This window comes from Enhydra lutris, unplaced genomic scaffold, assembly GCF_002288905.1.
Source record: "Enhydra lutris kenyoni isolate GAN:26980312 unplaced genomic scaffold, ASM228890v2 scaffoldscaffold15, whole genome shotgun sequence".
NCBI classification, from domain to species: domain Eukaryota; kingdom Metazoa; phylum Chordata; class Mammalia; order Carnivora; family Mustelidae; genus Enhydra; species Enhydra lutris.
Window position 1 is genome coordinate 47,251,011 of NW_019154099.1, and position 21,880 is coordinate 47,272,890.

General features: G+C 38.0%; 1 protein-coding gene across 1 annotated transcript in view; it reads left to right on the top strand.

Moving 5' to 3' along the window:
- The window catches only part of LOC111146965 (glypican 6), a 1,144,597-nt gene that overhangs the window by 793,295 nt on the left and 329,422 nt on the right, over nt 1-21,880 (top strand). The window contains exon 4 of the mRNA XM_022502741.1: nt 7,945-8,110. Within this exon, the coding sequence (XP_022358449.1) occupies nt 7,945-8,110 (166 nt within the window). The remainder of the gene's footprint in view (nt 1-7,944; nt 8,111-21,880) is intronic.

Genomic DNA, 21,880 nt, shown 5'->3' on the forward strand with positions numbered 1-21,880 from the left:
ACTAATTCCAATAAGGTATTTGTGTGTGTGTGTGTGTGTGTGTGTGTGTGTATGCTTTGGGATTTCCTATATGTAGGATCATGTTATCTGTGAATATAGTTTTAATTCTTCCTTTTCAAATTGACAACTTTTATTTCTTTAACTTGCCCAATGACTCCAGCTAGAATTTTCAGTACTATCTTGAACAGCAGTGGTGAAAACAGGCCGTCTTGTCTTGCTCCTGATCTTAGAGGGAAATATTTCAGTCTTTCACCATTGAATATGACGTCAGCTGTGGATTTTTCATAAATGCTCTTTATCATGTTTAGAAAGCCCCCTTCTAGTTCGAGTTTTCTATATATATATTTTTACTTGTATATTTCTAGTTTTCCATATGTGTATTTCCATATGTATTTATCATGAAGGTGGTTTTTTCTGCATCAACTGAGATTATCATATGGGTTTCCCCTCCCCCCTTTTTTTATAAATGCAATTAATTATACCGATTGATTTTTCTTATGTAAACCCCCCCTCCTTGCATTCCTGGGATAAATTCTACTTGGTCATGTTGTATAATTTTTTTAATATACTGTTGATTTCAGTCTCCTAGGATTTTGTTGAGGAGTTTTTCATCTACATTTATAAAGGGGTATCTGTCTATAGTTTTCTTTTCCTACTATATCTTTGTCTGGTTTTGATATCAAGTAATACTGGTCTTTAAAATGAATTAGGAAATATTCCTCATCCTCCATTTTTTGGAAGAGTAAGGAAGGACTTTTGTTAATTTTTCTTTAAATGTTTGGTAGAATTCGCCAGTAAAGCCATCTGATCCAGGGTTTTTCTTTGTTGGGAGGCTTTTGATTACCAATCCAATCTCTTTACTTATTATAGATCTAGTCATATTTCCTAACTGTTCACAATTCAGTCTTTGTAGGTTATGTTTCTTGTAATTTATCTATTTGTTATCTAATTTTTTGGTGTGTGTATTATTTTCCTTGGCCACCATAACTTACTACCAGTGATTTAAAACCAGAGAAATTCATTCCCTCACAGTTCAGTAGGCCAGAAGTCTTGTTGAAGACTTGTTGAAGTCTTATTGAAGACAGAAGTATTTGCAGGATTGATTCTTTCTAGAGGGTGAAAGGGTAAAATGATCCCACACCTCTCTCCTAACTTCTGGAGAAGAAAGATCTGAAATCAGTACCCTAACTTTATACCTTAAGGAACTAAAAAAGAAGAGCAAACTAAAACCAAAGTTTTTTTCTCCACTCCACTGTAATCTTCATTATTTCCTTCCTTTTGCTAATTTTGGCTTTAGTTTGCTCTTCTTTTTTAATTCCTTCATGTATAGCATTAGGTTATTGATTTGAGATATTCTCTTTTAATGTAGGCATTTATGGCTGGAAGTTTTGTATGTTGTGTTTTCACTTTAAGTCATCTTAATATTTTCTAATTTCCCTAGTGATTTCTCTTTTAACCTGTCAATTATATAAAAGTTTGTGGTTTAATTTGTGAATTTTCTCATTTTCCTTCTGATACCAATTTCCAGCTTCATTCTATTGTAGTCAGAGAACAGACTTCATATGATTGTGATTTTTACAAATATCTTGAAGCTTGATGTGTCACGGTACCTTTTTACTGAAATTTAGCAGTCTCTATTAAGCAGTCTCCTGGCTGCTGTAAGGTTTTTTTGGTTGTTGTTGTTTTTTGGTTTTTTGTTTGTTTGTTTGTTTTAATTTAAATTTCAAAGTTCTAAAAAAGCTGAATCTTCCGTTTTTTGTGAGCTTAAACGTTGCTTCAATGGAAGGACTGATTCTCAGCATTCCCTACTCCACCATTTCTGTGATGTCATCCATCATCTGTAATTATCTTACAGATAGCTGGTACATGGCTTTCTTTAGAAGCCTTCCCTGGCAATTCCTACTTCTCAGTTCTAAACTAAATGCCCCTTCATGGGTTCCCTTTCCAGTGCATTTCCCTGAGACACATAACTTTTTTCCTGAAGTGATCTGGAAATGAATGTATTCTGAGAATCCTGACACTGGTATGAGATCTCTTTACTCATCCCCCTAAATGCTGGATAAATGAAAATTGCATGACTGAACAAAGAAGAAACAAATTGAGGTTCTCGTGAACTTCCTACAAAGCCTTTTTATACGTTATAGGTTGTTAAAAAAATTAAAATTACTCAACATGAAACTACTTTGAATTTAATGTAATCATTCTCAAGGACCTCAGAAGACACTTCAATTTCATGATATATTAAAAGGATGAGTGGAAACATCTCATCATTTCTTACAACCATAGGTTAGCAACTGGAGAATGGCATGGACTCTTGCTTTAAAACACATTTTTAATTTATTCTGGTTAAATAATTTACTTACATTAACTTGTTTGTCTTATGGGAGCAGAAGTCAAATAGGTTTATTTGATTGTTTTGGTAGCATGATTTCCATTGAAACAAGCACTCATTAGGTATATATATATGTGTATATATGCATATATACACATGTATATATTCATTGAGCATAAATTTAGATTTGTAACTTTCACATGTTTTCTTGTTTTCTAAAAATGTTTTAAGTGACAGAGTTATTTTACATTGACTACTACTAGAAATTGCTAACATGAGCATCAATGCATAAATGTTGGTCCCATGACAAAAAAGTCTTAACATGTATTAAAAACCTGAAATGAATTGCTATCATATGGGTAAGGGTGTGCTATTCCACAAACCACATTTAGAAAATTTAAGAATTACTTGCTATAACATCCTGATACAGGTGAGAAGCTAAGTAGAAGGTCTTAGTTCTCTCTCCCAGTACAACTTTACAAAAGGGTTCCTTTTGTATTTCCTGTCATGTTTCAGTGTATCTTGGTTTAACCTTTTAAAAAAGAAACACGAACAACAGAAAAGCACAAGATTGCAAACTAAGAGCTCAATTATTTTTATGCTCTTTTATTTATTTTTCTGTTATTTTACAAGAAAACTTAGTTACAAATTGTATGATTACAAAAACTGGTCAGTTATAATGCCAACTATACAATGATTATTGATGTCCTTGTATACAAACAGCTTCAAAAGAAGTTAACAGAAGGACTCAGCCCAAGATGCAAGGAATTGACCCATCAGTTGCACTCTTGAGCATTATCCCAGAGAAACGGAAACTTACATTCATGTTAACATCTATGTATGAATGTTCATAGAAATTTTATTTCTAATAGCCAACTACCAGAACAACCCTGGTATCCTTCAGTGAATGAAGAGTTGAACAAATACTGTTATATCCAAACAAAGGAATATTCCTCAGCAATAAAAAGGAATGAGGAACAATTTGGATGGACCTCAAAGGCATTATGGTCAGTTTAAAAAAAAATAAAGTTTAAAAGATGACAACTATGTGATTCCACTTATATGCCATTTTTGAAATGACATAATTGTCATTTCAAATGACATAATTGAGATGGAAAATGGATTATTGCCAGGTGACAGGAACCAGGGCTAGTGTGGAAGTAGCACCAAGGAGTTCTTTTGTGGTGATGAAAGGTTCTTTAGGTTGATTGTGGTATCGTGACACAAATCTGTATATGGAATAAAATTGCACAGATGTGTACACACACATGCACACACACAAATGAATGTTGGTTGAAAAAATCACGAAAACTGAATAAGGGCTGTGGACTAGTTCATGGCAACATGCCCAGGTCCGTTTCCTTGTTTTGATATTGTACTATGGCTATTTTTTAAAAAGATATATTTATTTATTTTAGAGAGAAAGAGCTTTAGAATGGGGAGGGGCAGAGAGAGAGGGAGAGAAAGAATCTCAAGCAGACTCCACGGTGAGGGTGGAGCCCAACGCAGGTCTCCATCCCACGACCCTGAAGTCACAGACCTGAGCTGAAATCTAGAGTCAGATGCTTAATCAAGTGAGCCACCCAGGTGCCCCACACCACAGCTGTTGGATATGTCACTATCAAGTGGCATTGGTGAGGGAAGGGTACCCAGGACTCTGCTGTTTTTGCAGCGTCTTGTGTGTCTATATTGATTTCAAAATAAAAAGGTATTTTTTTTAAATCGCTAGCGTACCATTATAAAACACTATAAAATATTTTAAAATAGAAACACCCCTCACACAACTGACACTGAAAGCAACCTTCTTTTCAGAGGATTACTTCTAAAAGTCTTCAGTTTGAAGTGATGATTTTTTTATTTTATTTTAATTCACACATGCAGCTATGTCAATTCAACAAATACGCGCCTGTGAACATGAAAGCTTAAACTTTGATCCTCCACACTCCATTTTCTTCTTCTTCCAATGCCCTTTGTTTGACCGGGAGGGATGTCATTTCCAAAGGTACTGAAAGAGTCACATTTAACTTGAACAACATTGTTCTTTTGGGTTATTAACGCTGTTCAATTTTCTCTGTTGGTTGCAACCCTGAGTTGGAAACTCTTCTAAAATGTCAGACTGAGAAAACTACTGGGTCCAATACAATTTAAAACAAAACAAAACAAAAAAGCTTTGGAATTAATGCAATCAATGATTACCTTTGAAAACAAACTTAAAAAGTAACAACTGAATGCTAAGATGTATACAACTATCTGTCTTTTCTTCTTAGAATATCAATGTGGCCAAGAAATTGAGAAACACAATAGAGAGTTCAATTCAAAAGCACTTACTGAGCACCCAAATCATAATCACAGTGCCTGCATGTTTTGCAGAGCAGCTCAGGTTATAATGATGACAGAGTCCACACTACCTAAGAGATCCCTAGTATTGACAAATGCTCCCAGTTTACACTGGCATACTGGGGGAGAAGATGCAAAGCACTGTGTAATACCAACAGCCAGAAAACCAAAAATCCAACAGAGTCGAAGGAGGAAATTCCTTAGCCACCTTGCGTGAAAATAGGGTTGGACTCCAGGAGAAAGGCATCAGGGTCAGGACAGATGTCACATGGCTATGGAAAATAAAATCCTACAGACACAAATTTTTAGGATGGCCACCATATCAAATAAGTAAAATGCACAAGAATCTGAAATTCCACCTAAATCCTATATGGAGAATACAGATTTATTTTCTCTATTTTCTGTGAATGACTTGGGATCCAAGGGGATGAAAGAAAGTTTTAAGATAATATTGTTCAGGTGTGGATAAAATTTGGTGTTTTCACAAAATAGCTCCTCTGGGGAAGATGATATTGTGACACAAATGTGTCCTCAAGTTAAAAGTCACCAGACCCTTCAATTTTGTTCTCATGGGTTTGTTTGTTTGTTTCATTCTCTCATTGGAAGATAAGTTGTAAAATTAATGGATACTAAGCCATTCTCTAAATATCATTAAGGTTAATTATATTTTACTGTACTTTTTGATTTGGAGTACTTAATATGCTAACTTTCTGTTGTTGATCATGTCAATGCTATCTTTATTAAAGCCAGCATTAAACTACAAGGAAAAGTAAAATTCAAAAGGATACTTCTTGAATGCATAAAAAGTAAGATTAGATTAATAGATAGATATAAGGATGGGAGGATATATGAAAAAAGAAGTATAGGAAAATATTAAGTGAGGTTATAGGTGTACATTATAACAGTCTTTCAGTTTTTCTTTATGTTTGAAAACTTCTATACAATTTTGGAAAGAAAATGGAAAAAAAAAAATCAAAAGAACAACCAGAATTTTCAGCGCCTAAATAAATAGCTTTATTTTCTGAAACAGTGTTTTAAGGGCTTTGTCAGTATACATCATAAAAGTAAGAGAATGTTACAAAAAAATCCCTCAAAGGTGGGGTGCCTGGGTGGCTCAGATGGTTAAGTGTCTCCCTTTGGCTCAGGTCATGATCCCAGAGTCCTGGGACTGAGTCCCACATCAGGCTCCCTGCTCCTTGGGGAGCCTGCTTCTCCCTCTGCCTCTGCCTCTGCCTCTCTCTCTCTCTCTCTCTCTCTCTCTCTCTTAAGAATAAATAAATAGGGGTGCCTGGGTGGCTCAGTGGGTTAAGCCTCTGCCTTCGGCTCAGGTCATGATCCCAGGGTTCTGGGATCGAGCCCTACAACAGGCTCTCTGCTAGCAGGGAGCCTGCTTCCCCCTCTCTCTTTGCCTGCCTCTCTGCCTACTTATGATCTGTCAAAGAAATAAAATAAATAAATAAATCTTTAAAAAAAGAATAAATAAATAAAATCTTAAAAAAAAAAAAACCTCGAAGGTGAAGAAAGACAAATACCATATGATTTCACTCATAAGTGGAATCTGAAAAAAACAAAACAAGGGAATAAGCAAACAAAAAGTAGAATCAGAGAACAAACTGATGGTTGCCAGAAGGAAGAGGATAAGGGGCAAAGCGGGTGAAGGGGAACGGGAGAAAAAGGCTTCCAGTTGTGGAATGAATAAGCCACAGGAAGGTACAGCCTAGGGAATACAGTCAGTAGTATTATAATAGTGTTGTATGGGGACAGATGGTAGCTACATTAAGGTAAGCACAGCATAAAGTATAGAGATGTTGAATCTCTATGTTGTACACTTGAAACTAATGTAAATTGCGTGTCAACTACACTCAAGTTAAAAAGCTAAAAACAAATTCACATGAGGTTTCTAGGTAAAGAATAAAACGACAGAGATTGGCTCTAGTGGTGGCAAGTACCTCCTTACACAGAACTACCTTTTATTGTCTCACCTTTACTTTGACGTTATGCTTTGTCAGTATCCACGTGTTCTTGACATAGAAATGCCACCTGTGGGCCCAGGTCTGTCTGATAAGACTGTAACTCTCCAACAGATCCAAATGATACAAGTTAGGCTTTTTCTCAGATCTGGAACACAAGATCAGTAACAGATGGTTACTTAACTAAGATACCAAAATTATAGGAACTGACCAGATAAATACGGTAATAATTTTGTGTCTAGTCATAAAAAGAGCTTTCTGTATCTTCTTCTGTCATTGGTTCATGCTGCTTTAAATAATCTTTCCTCTGGAAAGTCAAATGAGAAGTCAAATTGAAGTCAAATTAGAAATTTCAATGAGGGTTGCTTGGGTGGCTCAGTGAGTTAAGCCTCTGCCTTTGGCTCAGGTCATGATCTCAGGGTCCTGGGATTGAGTCCTGCATCGGGCTCTCTGCTCAGTGGGGAGCCTGCTTCCCCCTCTCTCTCTGCCTGCCTGTCTCTCTACTTGTGATCTCTGTCTGTCAAATAAATAAATAAATAAATAAATAAAATCTTAAAAAAAAAAAAAGAATTTTCAATGAGTCCAGAAAAGATTTTATTGGCCTAGAATTGATTAACTTAGAGGTCCCTCAGCTTTTCTCATTCAAGGCAAATGCCACTTCATTGCTGGCTGAAGCTCCTGTGAAGTACGGCGAGGATTTCTTCCTACATTCAACCCTGGGTCCATTTTCCACAAAGTTCCCAGAACCGCAAAGCTTCAAATGCCTGAAGACATTGCCTGAGCCGTTCCTATTGCTTCTAAGCAGGCCTGGGTCTTAGAAATGCCAGACGAGTTGATATTGATCCTTTTTAAAAAGTTAGGTACAAAGGAAGTAGATCTGCCAGCCTCCTTTAGAAACAGGGTCAAATAACCAGTTGGAAAATTTTCCAAAGGTGTCACATTAAACTTTAATCATACCTACATTTTTATGGAGCTTTTAACTTTACAAATTGCTTTCACATGCATTACCTCATTTCACGTTCTGTTGCAATGAAACAGCGTCCAGGTTTCAGGGCTGTATTGCAATGACACAGATATCAAAATGTGGATGGGGACACCTCACGAAAACTGATCATTACCACGTCGACCTGCCTGGCTTCGAGATCCGTATGACAAAGGGTTAAGATCCTAGTAGCTGCTGGCGTTTCTCGGAGCCATTTCTCCTTTTTTTGCTTTTTTCAAGGAGAAAATGAGTTCTATCTTCTCTTTGTCTCCCTCCCGAACTTCTTAGTTCTGATTTTCTTTTTTTTCTCAATCAATCGGCAGGTCAGCCCGACCCCGGGGTGCATCCGAGCCCTCATGAAGATGCTCTACTGCCCGTACTGCCGAGGTCTTCCCACCGTGAGACCTTGCAAGAACTACTGCCTCAACGTCATGAAGGGCTGCCTGGCCAATCAGGCTGATCTGGACACCGAATGGAATCTGTTCATAGGTAAGGGGCGTTCCCGCGGAGCTGTGACGTCATGACGCCGACGTAGATCTCCGACGGGGTGGTGGGCCTGATGCGTGACTCCGACGTCGCGATGACGTAGAGAAACCAAGTGAATTCAATACAGAACCAGGAAGTAGCTTTTAGCAAATGTTTAACAGGATTTTGCATTTGTTCTTCCTTTTCTAAATCCAAAAAATAAGACGCAGAAGAAGAAACCATGGTATGTTGTGAAGGAGGGTCCCATATTGAATTCGCTGATCTCTCTGGCAAAGGGAAAGGTATCTTTGTTGAATTTCTGGGAGCTTTCCTGTGGAAAGGGACAAGTTAGGGGAAGGAAAAAAAAATCTCATTAAAAACAAATCCACAGCACTGGTTCTTATTTGCATTACCGCATCGTAGTCACAGATATTAGTAAACAACTCCTTCCTTAAACGTCCATGATAAAACGAGCTCAAATATTTTTGCTAAAATATGCAAATTTCCTTCCCCATTCTGTGGAGAAGAATGCTTCCGGCTCAACGGCTCCGAAGAGCCTTGCCGTCTTGGGAAGGTAGGAGCAGAGAGGCTGGGGATGATGCAGGCAACGTCTTGGGTTGCAGAAATCACTCAGGGAGTCGCTCTGTCAAAAGATATTTCCCAAATTGCTATCCAAGGATAAAAGGACACATTTTACAGGCAGGCTTCTCCCTGGAAAACACAGAGGCCTTGAAAGAGTAAATGTGTTTTCTCCCCGCTCTGTCAAATGGCCTTCAAATAAAGTATTTCAATTGCATTGACTTGCAATTGCGCGGTGACAGGCGGAGCGGCGCTCATCGCGACATCTGTCCTGCGGCATCATTTATGCAAACCTCGAAACCAGAAGGCACGCCTAACGCCTTCTGACATCTAAGATTCGGGTAGGGGTGGGGGACATCTAAGACGTGTTGGAATGGAGTGAAACCTAAGCCCCGTGTACGAAGATGTGCTTAGGTTACAAGCCTTCGGCTTTGTCTGTGTCACCCACCGGCTAACGTGCTGTTACGCTTAGAAACGCCAAAGAAAATGGTTTTGAAGTTTTAAAAAAAGATTTGAGAGTGGGTAGATTCAAATGGAACTCATCTTAACAAAACCCCAGAAATCATTTCAGGGAGAATAAATTGAAATGCTGTTCTCTACTCCCTGTAGTGGGAGTATAAAATCTGTTTGCATGATCTTGGGTTACTTTATTTGAAAAATGAGGAAGTGTTTTAAAAAGTTAATCGTTAAGGTACCCTTCTAACTCAAACATGATAGGACTCTTTGCTAAGATTTTGGATGGGAGTATGAATTAAAATATAAGAATAACTTGATGTTCTAGAATATATATTTAGATTAATTTTGGCAAAGACACTCCAACCAAATAATGCTAATCAAAAAGTACTCTCTCATCAAGAAATCTAAAAATATTTGCATATTTTAAAAACAGATTAAACCTTGTAGCATCCCACTTTGAGTCATACAGATTATTCATACTTTTCTGTTGAAACTACCTGAATTTATAGCACAGTTAAATTGTCTTTGCTTAGCCTGCACCTTATTGATGAAAGTGAGTGTGTGGATTTTGTTACTTAGAGCAGGACATGATTAAGAATGAGATTATAGGCTTTTAATTTATAAGAGCGATGGTGACTTCCTTTTGGCTTTTTCTCCTCAGTGCTGGTTGGCTATTTTAACATAAAACAAATCTTTATACTTTCATTCAGCTGGGTTTCCTGGTTGCCCATTAGATGTGGAATTGAATGTCTGAAAAGCCATTTGATTTAAAAACTAAAATTTGAACCCACCGTGCATTGGTTGTACTTTAATGAAAAGGGAACCTGGTGGTTAGCCCTCCATTAATATATCTCATACCCTACCTCATGGTTTTTTATTAGTCTTAGATATCAGTGAGAAAAATCCTTCTTCTTTCTTTCTTTCTTTCTTCTGGTTTTGCTATGGCACTGAGAATTGACCACCAACACAGACTTTTGGAGCAAAATATGTTCTTGCTAATACTTCTCCCGACGTGAAGTGTTCGTTCACAAGTTGATTATATAAATCAGTCAAATGTGCCAACTCTGTTTTCCACACATATGCATCTAAGATGACAGTGTTTCAGGGGGTTCACGAATGCAGCAGAGAAGACCGGGGAGCAAGTCAGTAACCCAACAATAATTATATCGAAACCCCATTCTCTGGTTGGCATCTGTATGTATCTTTCTCTGTTGGCAACTTGGGCTTCTACCATCTTTTCATCAATCCCCTTCCCTCCTGTTGCTGTGAGTCGAATGCACCATTTCTGTCCCCTACATTCATGCCCCAGCTTATACATTTTTATAGTGTTCTATTTTTAAATTATGTGCTCATCGAAAAGGTTAATAGCACCATGCAACGAACAGTCAATAAAAGCAAGAACTGAACCGGTGGCACATTTTCATAATCTTTACCCTGACACAAATTAATTGCAAATGAGTTTTAATTGTTTCGAATTCATTTGTTGTTGGATTTGTCAAAAGAAAGGCAATTCACAGACAAAGTGAAATGTCTTAAGTGTTCAGCTAAAAACCCTAATGGCATTCCATTCACTTCTGAAGTTCTGTAGTTTGTCAATTTTCATTTCTTTGTAGTCGTAGAAAACAATCAGGAGTCTTCTCGGGAGGCATTTTCACAGTTTTCCTTGAGGACGTTTAATTCTGTGCCCCTGCCTAGAGTGGGTGTTCAAAAGATTTTTTATCAACTAACTATTGTAGGAAAAAGAGCTTTAGATAAAAGGCTTTTGGGTTTTTTTTGAAAAGTTGCTGACAACTTTGAAGAAGATGCTTCTAGACCCATTTTAGAGAACATGAAAGTCAGTTCACTCAGTTCATCTCTGCCAGAACAGTTGGCTGCTTTCTAGAAGCAGGTGGGATTCCCCAGGACGGAGTCCAGCCCAGCCACAACTTGGGACACATAAGTGGATGGGCATGCTAGGCCACTCCCCTGAGCTGGGTAGGACCTCAGAGACCCAAGTGTGGGGTGCAGTCTTCTCTCACTACCAGGCGCAATGCAGGAAGAGAACAATGAAATTTGAGGCACTGACAGGCACAGCTTGGGTGCTACCCCAGGTGTTGCTGTCAGTTCATACTCAGCGGATTCCAGCTTAGCCTTTGAATGTTGCCTGAATGCAAAAGCATTTTCCTAGAAAATGTTTATGTAAATTAAAATTTCCTAAAAGGAAACCGTTTGTGGGCAGAACTTGTTTTCGGTCCTATCCTGTGGTTATTTTGAGTGTTTGGCATTGATACCAACACTCCACAGATAAGAGCTGTTCTGTTTGACAAAGGACCAGGGGGCAGATTACACCCAGCTCAGAAGCGCAAAAGTTAAAGCCAAAATTACATTTACGTAATGGCAATAAGTCTTGCGTCTACTTTAAAATCTAGGAGGTGGGGGGCAGCCCCTTCCAAACATCTGGTAGCTTCTAAGACTTTATAGACTGTGAGAACTGGAGAGAGAAGAAAAGGATATGGGGAGGGAGATGCTGATGAGAGCAAAGGCAGGCATTCTGTTTGTTCTGTAACATTTTTTTGTTTTTTATCACTAAAGTGTTGGAGGATGCTTACTAAGCAAATATAAGACTAGCATTGCGATCGTTCCATAAAAGTGAGACCTGAATATGTTTGTGTCTGGACATCGCAGCCTAATATTTCAGGCTATCCCAAGACTCTAATGATCCTAACCTATTAATTCAATTCACTAGGGTTTAAAAAAAAAAAAATTGCCCTAGGGTAAAAAATGTATGTGTCTAGCTTCTTACTCAATTGAGTACATTTTTTACCCTAGGGGAACTTAATGCAGGACAATGAGTTATAATCAACTGTGATAAAGTGTTAGGAAAATAGAAGCACAGATGCTAAGTATCTATGGAGCTGGGGGACTTAATCTAGACCAGAGTGTCAGGGAAGCCCTACCTTGGGAGATCTAGAACAGTAAATAAGACTGTATTGAATTAACATTGTCAGACATAATTGCTGTTAGGCAGCCATGACATAGTATTGCTGAACACCTTAGAGGTCCCAAAGAGTCACACGTTCCCTGTGACAATTTCAGTGGATCTAGTGTGACCTGTCAGTGATTCGTAAATACGTATTTGATTTGGGTTTTTTTTTTTTTTTTTGAATGTTTTATGAACAAGTTTCACCACTACCACTGTCGCTGACTTGAATTGAGAAGATTTAGAGAATTTGTGTTCATTTTCCTCAAGAAAAGGTTCGGTTCCCTGATCTATAGCTGTCCTCCAATAGAAAAAGAAGAAGGAGAAGTAGAAAAGGAAGGAAGGAGTGGAGGGGAAGGAAGGAGAGGAAAAGAAAAGCCAGCAAAGCAGCTTGTATTTTTAGTTTAGGCCTTAAGCACTCATAGTCCAGACAAGTCAGTGGTATCAAACTTTCTGGGCTTCCTCCTTTCAAGCTAGCCAGTTGTTAAGTCTAAGACAGCCCAAAGACAGAAAACTGGCACGAGAGCCCCGAACATGAAGTCTTGGGTGGGCACTATACCTGTGCCTGGCCCAGAGCCCCTGCTCTGAGTACCCTCCATCCATCTCCTGAGATTCAGGAAGACAACACTTGTTTACTGAGTGCCTGGTGTGGGCCTTGTTCTGGTTTCAGCATGAGGCTAGAGCAGACGAGGGCCTGCCTACTGAAAAGAGAGCTCCTGGTACGTTCTCTGATGGAATCAGTGACACACTAGACAGAGAAATGGAAGGCAATGTCGTACAAGACTGCTTTATTTCACTTTGTAGGTCTCCTCTTTTAATGGAAGTATGACTAATTCAGTAATTTAAAAAACACATATCCCTGTTGTTAATGGACTCGTGAGTGCAGGGATGGCAGAAACAAATCAGATAATGAACCTGGTTCCTTCATTGTGACAACTGCTATCAAGTTGTAAATTAGAGCCAGACGCCAGGAAGCTGTGGTAGGTAAGTCAAATGACTAGTCCTGTGTGATAAATGGCCATTTCTGGGCACATACTACTTTCTTAGGACCTGAAAGAGTTGTTTGTCTTCAAGGTATTTAATATATTCACAACTTTGTGTTTGCGTGTGTTGCTAGATAAACATTTAGTGTTCCTAGTAAATAAACTTGAGTTCTCTTTTTATAAACTACCCAGTGCTGTGTGATGTTGCGTTTCAGCAGGATATAAAATAAACACAAAGAACTATTTCAAACATTTGTATAAGATGCTCCTCTTTCAAAGACTCTGTAGCATGAAATTCTATAATATAAATCTGGTAAGTTTTTTTCCTGACAAAGAATTCCATAGTAAATATGATGTGACTTTAGTTGATAGATCCCGAAATGCCATGTTTTAAAAACCTCTAGACCCAAAACATAGGAAATCATTTCCTTTCAGCTGAAGAAAAAGAAAAATTTAAGAATTATTTTTAGCAGCAAGCTTCAAGGCTTCTTGGTCTCCGCCTTATATCAGACAAGAGCCTTTTCATTAATATAGTCTAGAAACACAACTCTTAAATTGAGGAGCAAAAGCCAAAGCAATTATTTTAGAATCTGATCTCATCGTTAGCTACAGAACTTGCTTTTGCCCTTGTGCATTCCTAAAAGCACCAAGAGAGATTAAAAAAAAAAAAAAGTTATTTTCTATCAGTTGAAATCTAACCCCGCCCTACTCCCTGTCTTCCTTTTATACTCATTGATTCACTATTTCTCTTTTCTCGTGGACATTTATCATATGCTGTGTTCTCTCTGTAATGCTAGCAGAATGCACAAGCAGTACTAACTACTCAGTGAGCAGGAAAAAAAGTAAAGAAAGCAAGAAAGAAAATAGTTGGCGGGTACCCAGCAGCCTTTCAAGAGCTACATTTGCTATCAATTTCCTAAGTTTAGAGAATGGGTTACTTCTGAACTCTGCATATGTGAAAGTATTTTTATGTGGTGCCGTTGGGTTAATGCCTGAAGGATGGTATAATGTCAGAGGCTGTTCAGCAAACACAGAAACAGGCGTTTCCTCACCTCTGAACACTCATTAATGTTCATCTTGAGGCAACGACTGAAGGGATTCGTGGGACTGAGATTTCTGGTCTGCATCAGGCAGATTTTCCCATGGATCAAAGCAGGCAAAACACATCAATTTTAAAAGTATTTGGTGCAATAGACAAGTAGTCATTCAAAGGTGCATGTGAATTTCCTTTGCCCCCAGTGCCAAGTCTTGTACAAACATCTATTCCGGTTCCCACATATTCAACTCCTATTCAATTTATAATTACTGATGACTGCAAGTATGAAATTCTGAACTAGACTTTCAGGTTGGAATCCATGGTGCTATCAATGATCACACCTACCAATGGCCTGTAACAAGGCAAACCTATTTTTGCAAGTAAAACATTCCTTAAGATGCAAGATATTCCATTTATAATAGGAAGTTCACTGAAATCCCTCTTATGCCTTATTAAGCACTCCAATTTCTATGAGAACCAGCAACAGAAGGGCTTAGTTTACCGGGAGAAAGCAGACCATATCACAAAGGATGAGAATTGCCTTTGTGCCGAGGATTTTTGCTTCTGATTTCTACTTCAGTGTCAGTGTTTTCTATAGATAAATGGTTTAATTTGATAATTATATCCAAAAGACCTTGTTTTGAATGATGGACATCTGATTTTAATAAATTGTGATTGTTTTCACTATTATGTCTCAAATTTAAGTGAAAACACAGGATGTCTGGCTTTTGGCATGCCCAGAAAAAAAAAAAAAATTTGATGATTCCTTAGAATGGAATTACATGAATTCCAAAAGTCCCAGAAACCCAAGTAAAATTTACACACTATGAACATTAGTTTGATGACTTTCTTAGCAGTTTCAATTCCAGGAAATAAGAGTAGCATGAGGTAGAAGAAATTGTTGTGTTGTAGAAACCAAAAAAATGAAAAATATAAATAGAGCTAGATAAGTGGCTTATTAAAGAAAGCACTCAACTATGTGGCTATTCACAAATGGGAAACTTATAACAAGTCCCAGAGGTGCCATAACCAAAAAGTCTTTCATGCAGTGACTGATTTAATAGAATAAAAGAAAGAGAGAAATTCTGAGGAGTTTAGATCACTGTAAAAGTCCTGATTAGCAGCTAAAGTGAAAATCTTTATTTTAAACCAAATAATAAATCCTGTGTGATGTTGCAGTGCTCAATTAAATGTCCTAATAATACTAATATTGGGCGCCTGGGTGGTTCACATGGTTAAGCATCTGCCTTCGGCTCAGATCGTGATCCCAAGGTCTTGGGTTGGAGCCCTGCATCAGGCTCCTTGCTAAGCAGGGAATGGTCTGCTTCTCTCTCTTCCTTTGCACCCTCTCCCCCAACTCGTACGCTCTCTTTCTCTCTCACTGTCTCTCAAATAAAAAATAAAAATTTTTAAAATAAAAAAATACTAGTGTTAATAAGGTAGATTTCTTTTCCTGTAAACATAACATTTACCTTTATGTATATATGTAAAATTAAGTATCCATATGTATCTATCCACAGATAGATGGCTCTTCAAATTGCTGTAAAAGCTCCTTTAATTCATGATTGTCTCAGGAGTAGAACTGCTGCTGATCATGTCTTTACGTTTGAGTTATTTTTGAAATTAGTTTTAATTTTCCTCAGGCTTGTTTCTACAACAATTATAGAGACTTTTAGAATCTTATTATCTTCATCTTTTTGACTTTGTGGCTTGTTTATTACCAACAACCCTCCAAGGAACCAGCAGTGGAAGCCAGGTTAGAAGAGATGGACCAGTGAATTATTCTGATAGTTAAAGGCATGTTTGCATTGGTTACTCTGGAGGGGAAATAGATATAAATGTCCTTGGGAGTAATTTAAACTTTGAGAACCTTCATGATATATGAAAACTTTGAGCTTATAATTCATTTAAAAATATCATGCCTACAGATACTTGGTAAGGTAGCCAGGAGAGAATTTAAATTAAAATAGAGCATGAAATATTCCTTGTCCTTCAAATAACAGCTTATATATAAATCCCACATAAAAAAAGATATGTCCTCAATTTTTTTTCTTTGCATGGATTTAAATAATTTGCTACGCTAAGAATGTTCTTTATTATAACCTCTGAAGAAGTGAAAATTGCAAAAAGAAATGAAAACAAGTCACTGAATATATGACATCACGCCAAGAAGGGATGCATGTCTATGCATCACATTTTTATTCTCCAGGGTTCAGGATCTTCTGGAAAAATAACACTCTATAATTAAGTGTCAAAACAGTCAGTCAATATCGTCTACTAAAATCTCAATGATTAGGAAATGAACCAAAATAATGAGAGGCCTAAGAATACTGTCCAATGGCCATGAATAAGTTAGTGGATGTGAGACCTTGGGTTGTAACAATTATCACCAGAGCTGATGTGGTTTTCAGATTGACTCAGTCAGAAACTGACTCTGCCCTATCTCAGCCCGGCATCTATCTCTCTTGTAGTTTCCCACGAGCTTAAAGGCTTTCCTCCCAGAGAAGCAGGACCATGGTTCCATAAGAGAAATCACTGGCTTCAGTAGGAAAAGTACTCTCAAAATCTATAACCATCAACCGCCAGTGGAGACGGCTTGGAGCCCTTGATATTATCACTTGTGCATGTGTCTCCATGGTTTTCCAAATTCAATGTCCTTGATTGTTAGATTAGTTCCTTATTTTTAAAATAGTTTAGTGTTCCAAACTCCTCAGTGTTGTGTTGACATAGTAATAGAAACATATTCTATAGTCTACAATCTTTGGGTAATACCCAATCAGATGGGAGAACTGAAATTGTCAATAGTCCTAAGAATGTTAGGAATAATTCTACAAATACCAATACTCAGTGCGTTTTAAGGGTACGGATCATGCATAGGAGCTGACTTCTAGAAGGTCATTCCATAAAGTGAAATACATTTATCCCTTCATTAATCAGCCTTATAGTATTTTTAATTGAATTACTATGTCTACTGAATAAAGTATTCAGCAATTTCTTGGTGACCCAATTTAATATGTGTCTAATACTGCCTTTAGAGATTGAAGATTCAGATATGTGTTTCCTGAGGTTGTCCATCAGAGAATGTTTGAATGTGTCTAGCTACTCATTTACAATCATAGTATCCAAATTCTGAAACCATGAGAGAGTTGTAAGGAACTCTACCCTCTGTGGTCCTGGGTTCCATCTGGAGAACACCGCGTCCGCAGCAGTAATGGCTAATGATGATTGGACGCTTGCTTTACACCAGGCAGGGCTGTAATCACTTTATACTTTTAATCCTTAAAACAATCCTATGAAATAGGATTATTTTGATTCCCATTGTATAGATGGGAAAACTGAGACCAGATAAGCTAAGGGATGTGTCCAAGTTTGTACAATTTGTAAATTGCAATGCCAGGATTTGGCTTTAGAGCCCAGATTCTTAACCATGCATAAATTAATTCCCACTGAGTGTTTAGGAATTAACCCTTGGTCTCTGGCTACGTGGGTTGATGGGGTTATGTTGGGAGAAAGAGAGTACTGCAGCCCTGTGTAATAGAATCTTCTGTAATGGTGGGAATGTTCTGTGTCGATACTGTCCAAGATAGTAGCCACTAGCCACATGTGGCTATTGAGCACTTGAAATATCTCTAGTGAGTTTTAAAAAACGGAGTTTTTACTTTATTTAATTTTAAGTAATCTAAATTTAGTCACTTGTACTCATGAGCATCTAATATATGGCTAGTGTTTCTGAGAAGCTATATTTTCCATTTATTTTTAATTAATGTACATTTTAATCACTATATAATATGGTTAGTGGCTACTGTATTGGACACTGCAGGTTTAGACCATTAAAACATCCAAAATACCCATGACATGACCCAAATGTCCAGATGGGTCAGCATCTGAGTATGTCTGGTTATCTTCAAAAGTTATTTATTTAGGTGCCTTTTCAGTGCTTAACTCTAGACTGTGCATATAGTAGACATAAAAGAAATAAGCACTTTCCTGCCTGATCATGGGAAATCAAAATTTTCCAAAGAGATTAAATGTGGGATTTTCAAAGTGGGATTTTGGTTAAGTGAATACAACACAGTTAAGAGCAGTAGTCCTTGAATTGCTGTCTGAATTCAAATCCTGACTTCACCATTTTTTTTTTTTGTTTAAATCTACTAGCCAACATACAGTACGTCATTAGTTTTTGATGTAGTATTCAATGACTCATTAATTGCATATAACACCCAGTGTCCATCTTTAATGTCCATCACCCTGTTACCCCATTCCCCACACCACCTCCCTTTTTGCAACCCTCAGTTTGTAACCATTTATTACCTGTGTGTTACTTGAGGAACATTATTTAACCTTCATAAATCTCACTTTTCTCATCAACAAGCTGGAGATAATATGATCTACCTCTTAGCATTGGGTGGATTAAACTCAACTGAGGGGTTGAGATATGTCCACAGAGATACCGCTGAAGGAGATGCACCATGGTTCCTTTTTCAGGTGAATAGCCTGTGAAGGTATGAAGAAAATAGGAAGTAGAAAGCAGTGGCACCTGGGGGGCTCAGTCTGTTAAGCATCCGACTCTTGGTTTCAGCTAAACTCATGATCTCAGGGCCCTGAGATGGAGCCCTGCATCAGGCTCTGCGCTCAGCATGGAGTCTGCCTGTCATTCTCCCTCTGCTCTTCCCCCTTGCTCATTCTCTCTCTCTCTCATAAATAAGTAAAATCTTTAAAAAAAAATAGCAAAGAAAATAGAAAGTGGGGGGAATAATATCCAGGACCGGAAACGTACCAAAGAGATGACAAGGATAGGCTGAAAACCACAGGACAATGGCCAGAGGAGAGGTAATCAGTAAGAACGGAAGGTACGAGATTAGAGGAAGTTAATTTCATCAACTAGCTTGTTCTTATCCCTGCTCTGCATTTGCCTAAATTTCTGAGAGAGGAGATTCATCCCAGTAGAGGTGAACTTGCCCTTGCTCAAGTGAATAAGCACTTGGTGAGACCAGTTTGGGAAATGAGTATTATGTAAATTACAATAAATACAATGTGTTCTGCAACTTCTGAGGAGAACAGACTGAAAGAAAGTTCTTGCTGGTGTGTCCTGGGAGATAAGATTGGTCGGGATTGGACTGTTCACAGTTTGAAAGGCCAAAGAGTTGACTTTCTCTTGTCTTGTAGGCAATGGCAAGTCACAGGTATCCTCTCATTCAGAGATGAGTGGGATCTAAGTGGCAGTCTGGCAGCCAAGTAAAGGATGGATTCTAGTGGTAAAATGACTAGTGATAGAGACTGGAGGGGTTATCTCAGCATGGAAAGAGAAAAGGAGGAGAGAGGAAGACAGCACTCACATCAGAGTTGGAATTAAAGATTTATAGGACTTCATGCCTCAATATCAGTGCCTAGGTGTAGAGGGCAAGAAAAGAAACACAAAGATAGGACTGAGATGAGTGCACACAAGGAAGATCTCACTCTCAGGAAATGCAGAAGCTAGTTCGGGGTATGGCGAACATCGGTTTCTTCAATCTGCTTATGGTTTACTGGATTTGAGAAACAGTGGTACCAAAAAATGGGAATATCCAATTGGATGCTGAAAATAGTAGTATTCTGGAGTAGTGGTCACAAAACGGGAGCTGGGGATGCCAAGAACCATTGGAGGGTTTCCACAGCCCAAATGGTTTGGTGGCCAACTTTTCTAATCAACTCCAACAGATTGTGCCCAGAATCCTTTCTCCTGGGTACCACGCGGGTGCCTGCATGTTCCTTCCCTGTGAAATTCTACTGCCTTCCCCTCTAAATGTTAAATATTTAACAGCACTCATCAATATGTATTCTCTGAATGAGCCTATATCTATAATCCCCAACCTCTGTAATTAAATGTAGTTAGAATGTCAACTGTACAAATATGAGAATGCTTAACATAATGATTCAGGGGAGACAGGCCCAGACTGCTCCCCCAAATATATTTTCTCAAGATCCAGGAACTCCTGGATGGTCATATTTATCATGCACATCGACATCTTATAATTGCAGTCAATCCAAGAGGAAATTTATTTTCTATTGGCTTTGGCTTTTGCAATCCTCAGTGCATGAAATCTAGGATTATTTTGTTCATTTCTGGCCACTGCCAAGTTCTGAATTTCAAGTTGAGGCATGAAATTTGTTAATTTTATTAAAAAAAAAACTTGCCCCAGGGTATTCATTTTCTTCACTGGCGAGAATGTCATGTATCAGAAAGCAGTCCCCGACTTCATTGCCTGCCTTGTGGCACAACTGTCTCCAATGAAAACCTCATATGTGAGGACCAGTGTAATCTATTCATTGGTTTCTGAACGTGGAGCCCGCCCACTAAGGAACAAGGCAAACATACACGACCCAGCTATTGCAATGCAGCATTGCAAGGAGCCATGAGATTTATTTTTTTTTTTTAATCCCATAGTACCGAGTTACTGATTTAAGAATGCCCTAGAGTATAAATTATTTCTCTAAACCTCTGTGGTGACTTTTGTCAAATGCCTTCTGCTTAGCCCATTAAAGGTGAAAACCATGAAATATTATTTGATTTGTAACCCAAGAAAATGCCCTAAAACCACCTGTCTCTCTTTGGAAAGCTGCTAGAACAAAGTGAGAGGAAAGGTCGAGCCTGAGAACAATAATTTGAGGTTGCTGCATGTGGCTCCGATCAAAGGTTGAGCCCATGGGCTGCATTCAGGCTTCCAGTCTTTTCCGGAGGATTTACATTTATTTTTCTTAACCCACTTGGGAGTCCTGGCTTTTGAGATCAACATTTCAAATTGTTTAATAGTGGCCATGCAACACTTTAAAAAGTAAAATCTGACAGTGAATTGTGTTGAATAGTTATTGCCTTTCCTTTGAATTCCATTTGGAGAAGTTAGTTTCAGGATATGTTTCATTTCCATGTGGAATTGGTAGATATTAAATTCCATTTCTCCTGAGTGCCTCAGGATTTTTTTAAAAATCGCTTTAATTCTGCCGTGCTATGCATCGATTCTTATCCATTTGATCTGTGATCACGGGGCATCAGATTGCTGGTGTTCATCACACACTTGTTAAATCAACCTTTAAATTGTAAGACAAGAACAGTTTAATTTAAAGCTGCACCCGCGCATTTTTTTAAGGCGCCCAAGTTAATAGTTTGGAAATGCAAAATGATAAAGAATAATCCTCAATCGACAAATTGATTAAAAGATAAATTTCAAATTCTTTCATCAGAAATTTCTGACCTGGCAGAGAAACAGCCCCTTGAGAGCTACCTGTGGTATTTTAGGAAGGAGCCCGTGATCCTCTCTGATAAATCCGTGTCCATTTAATCCAGAAAAACCACAGTAATCTGTGCTAATTGAGAGAATACGGCCACCAACATCAAATTATTGCCTGTTGGAAGGCATTTGGAGACTTCTTTTAAGATGTAGGTTTGACTTTTTATTGTCTGCCAGGTAATATCATATATGATGTTTTATGCTTTAAGAAGAATGAGTTGTGATTAGTATGTAGTTTTTGCTTACAGTGTTCCTCTATGTCATGTAAATATCTTAAGATTCTCCCAATCATACACAATCTTTTTGTTGAACATTTGAAAAGATACTTGTAGCCAAGCCCTAACCTGAATGAATAAAATTTCAAATTAAAGGCTACTTACTTACCAATGGCATATATATATATATATATATATATATATATATATGCATTAAACTTGACATACAGGTTTTGTATCCAAAGGACTATGATAAAGAAATAGCGTTACAAACAGTTCATTGACAATCTTGATCTGCTTG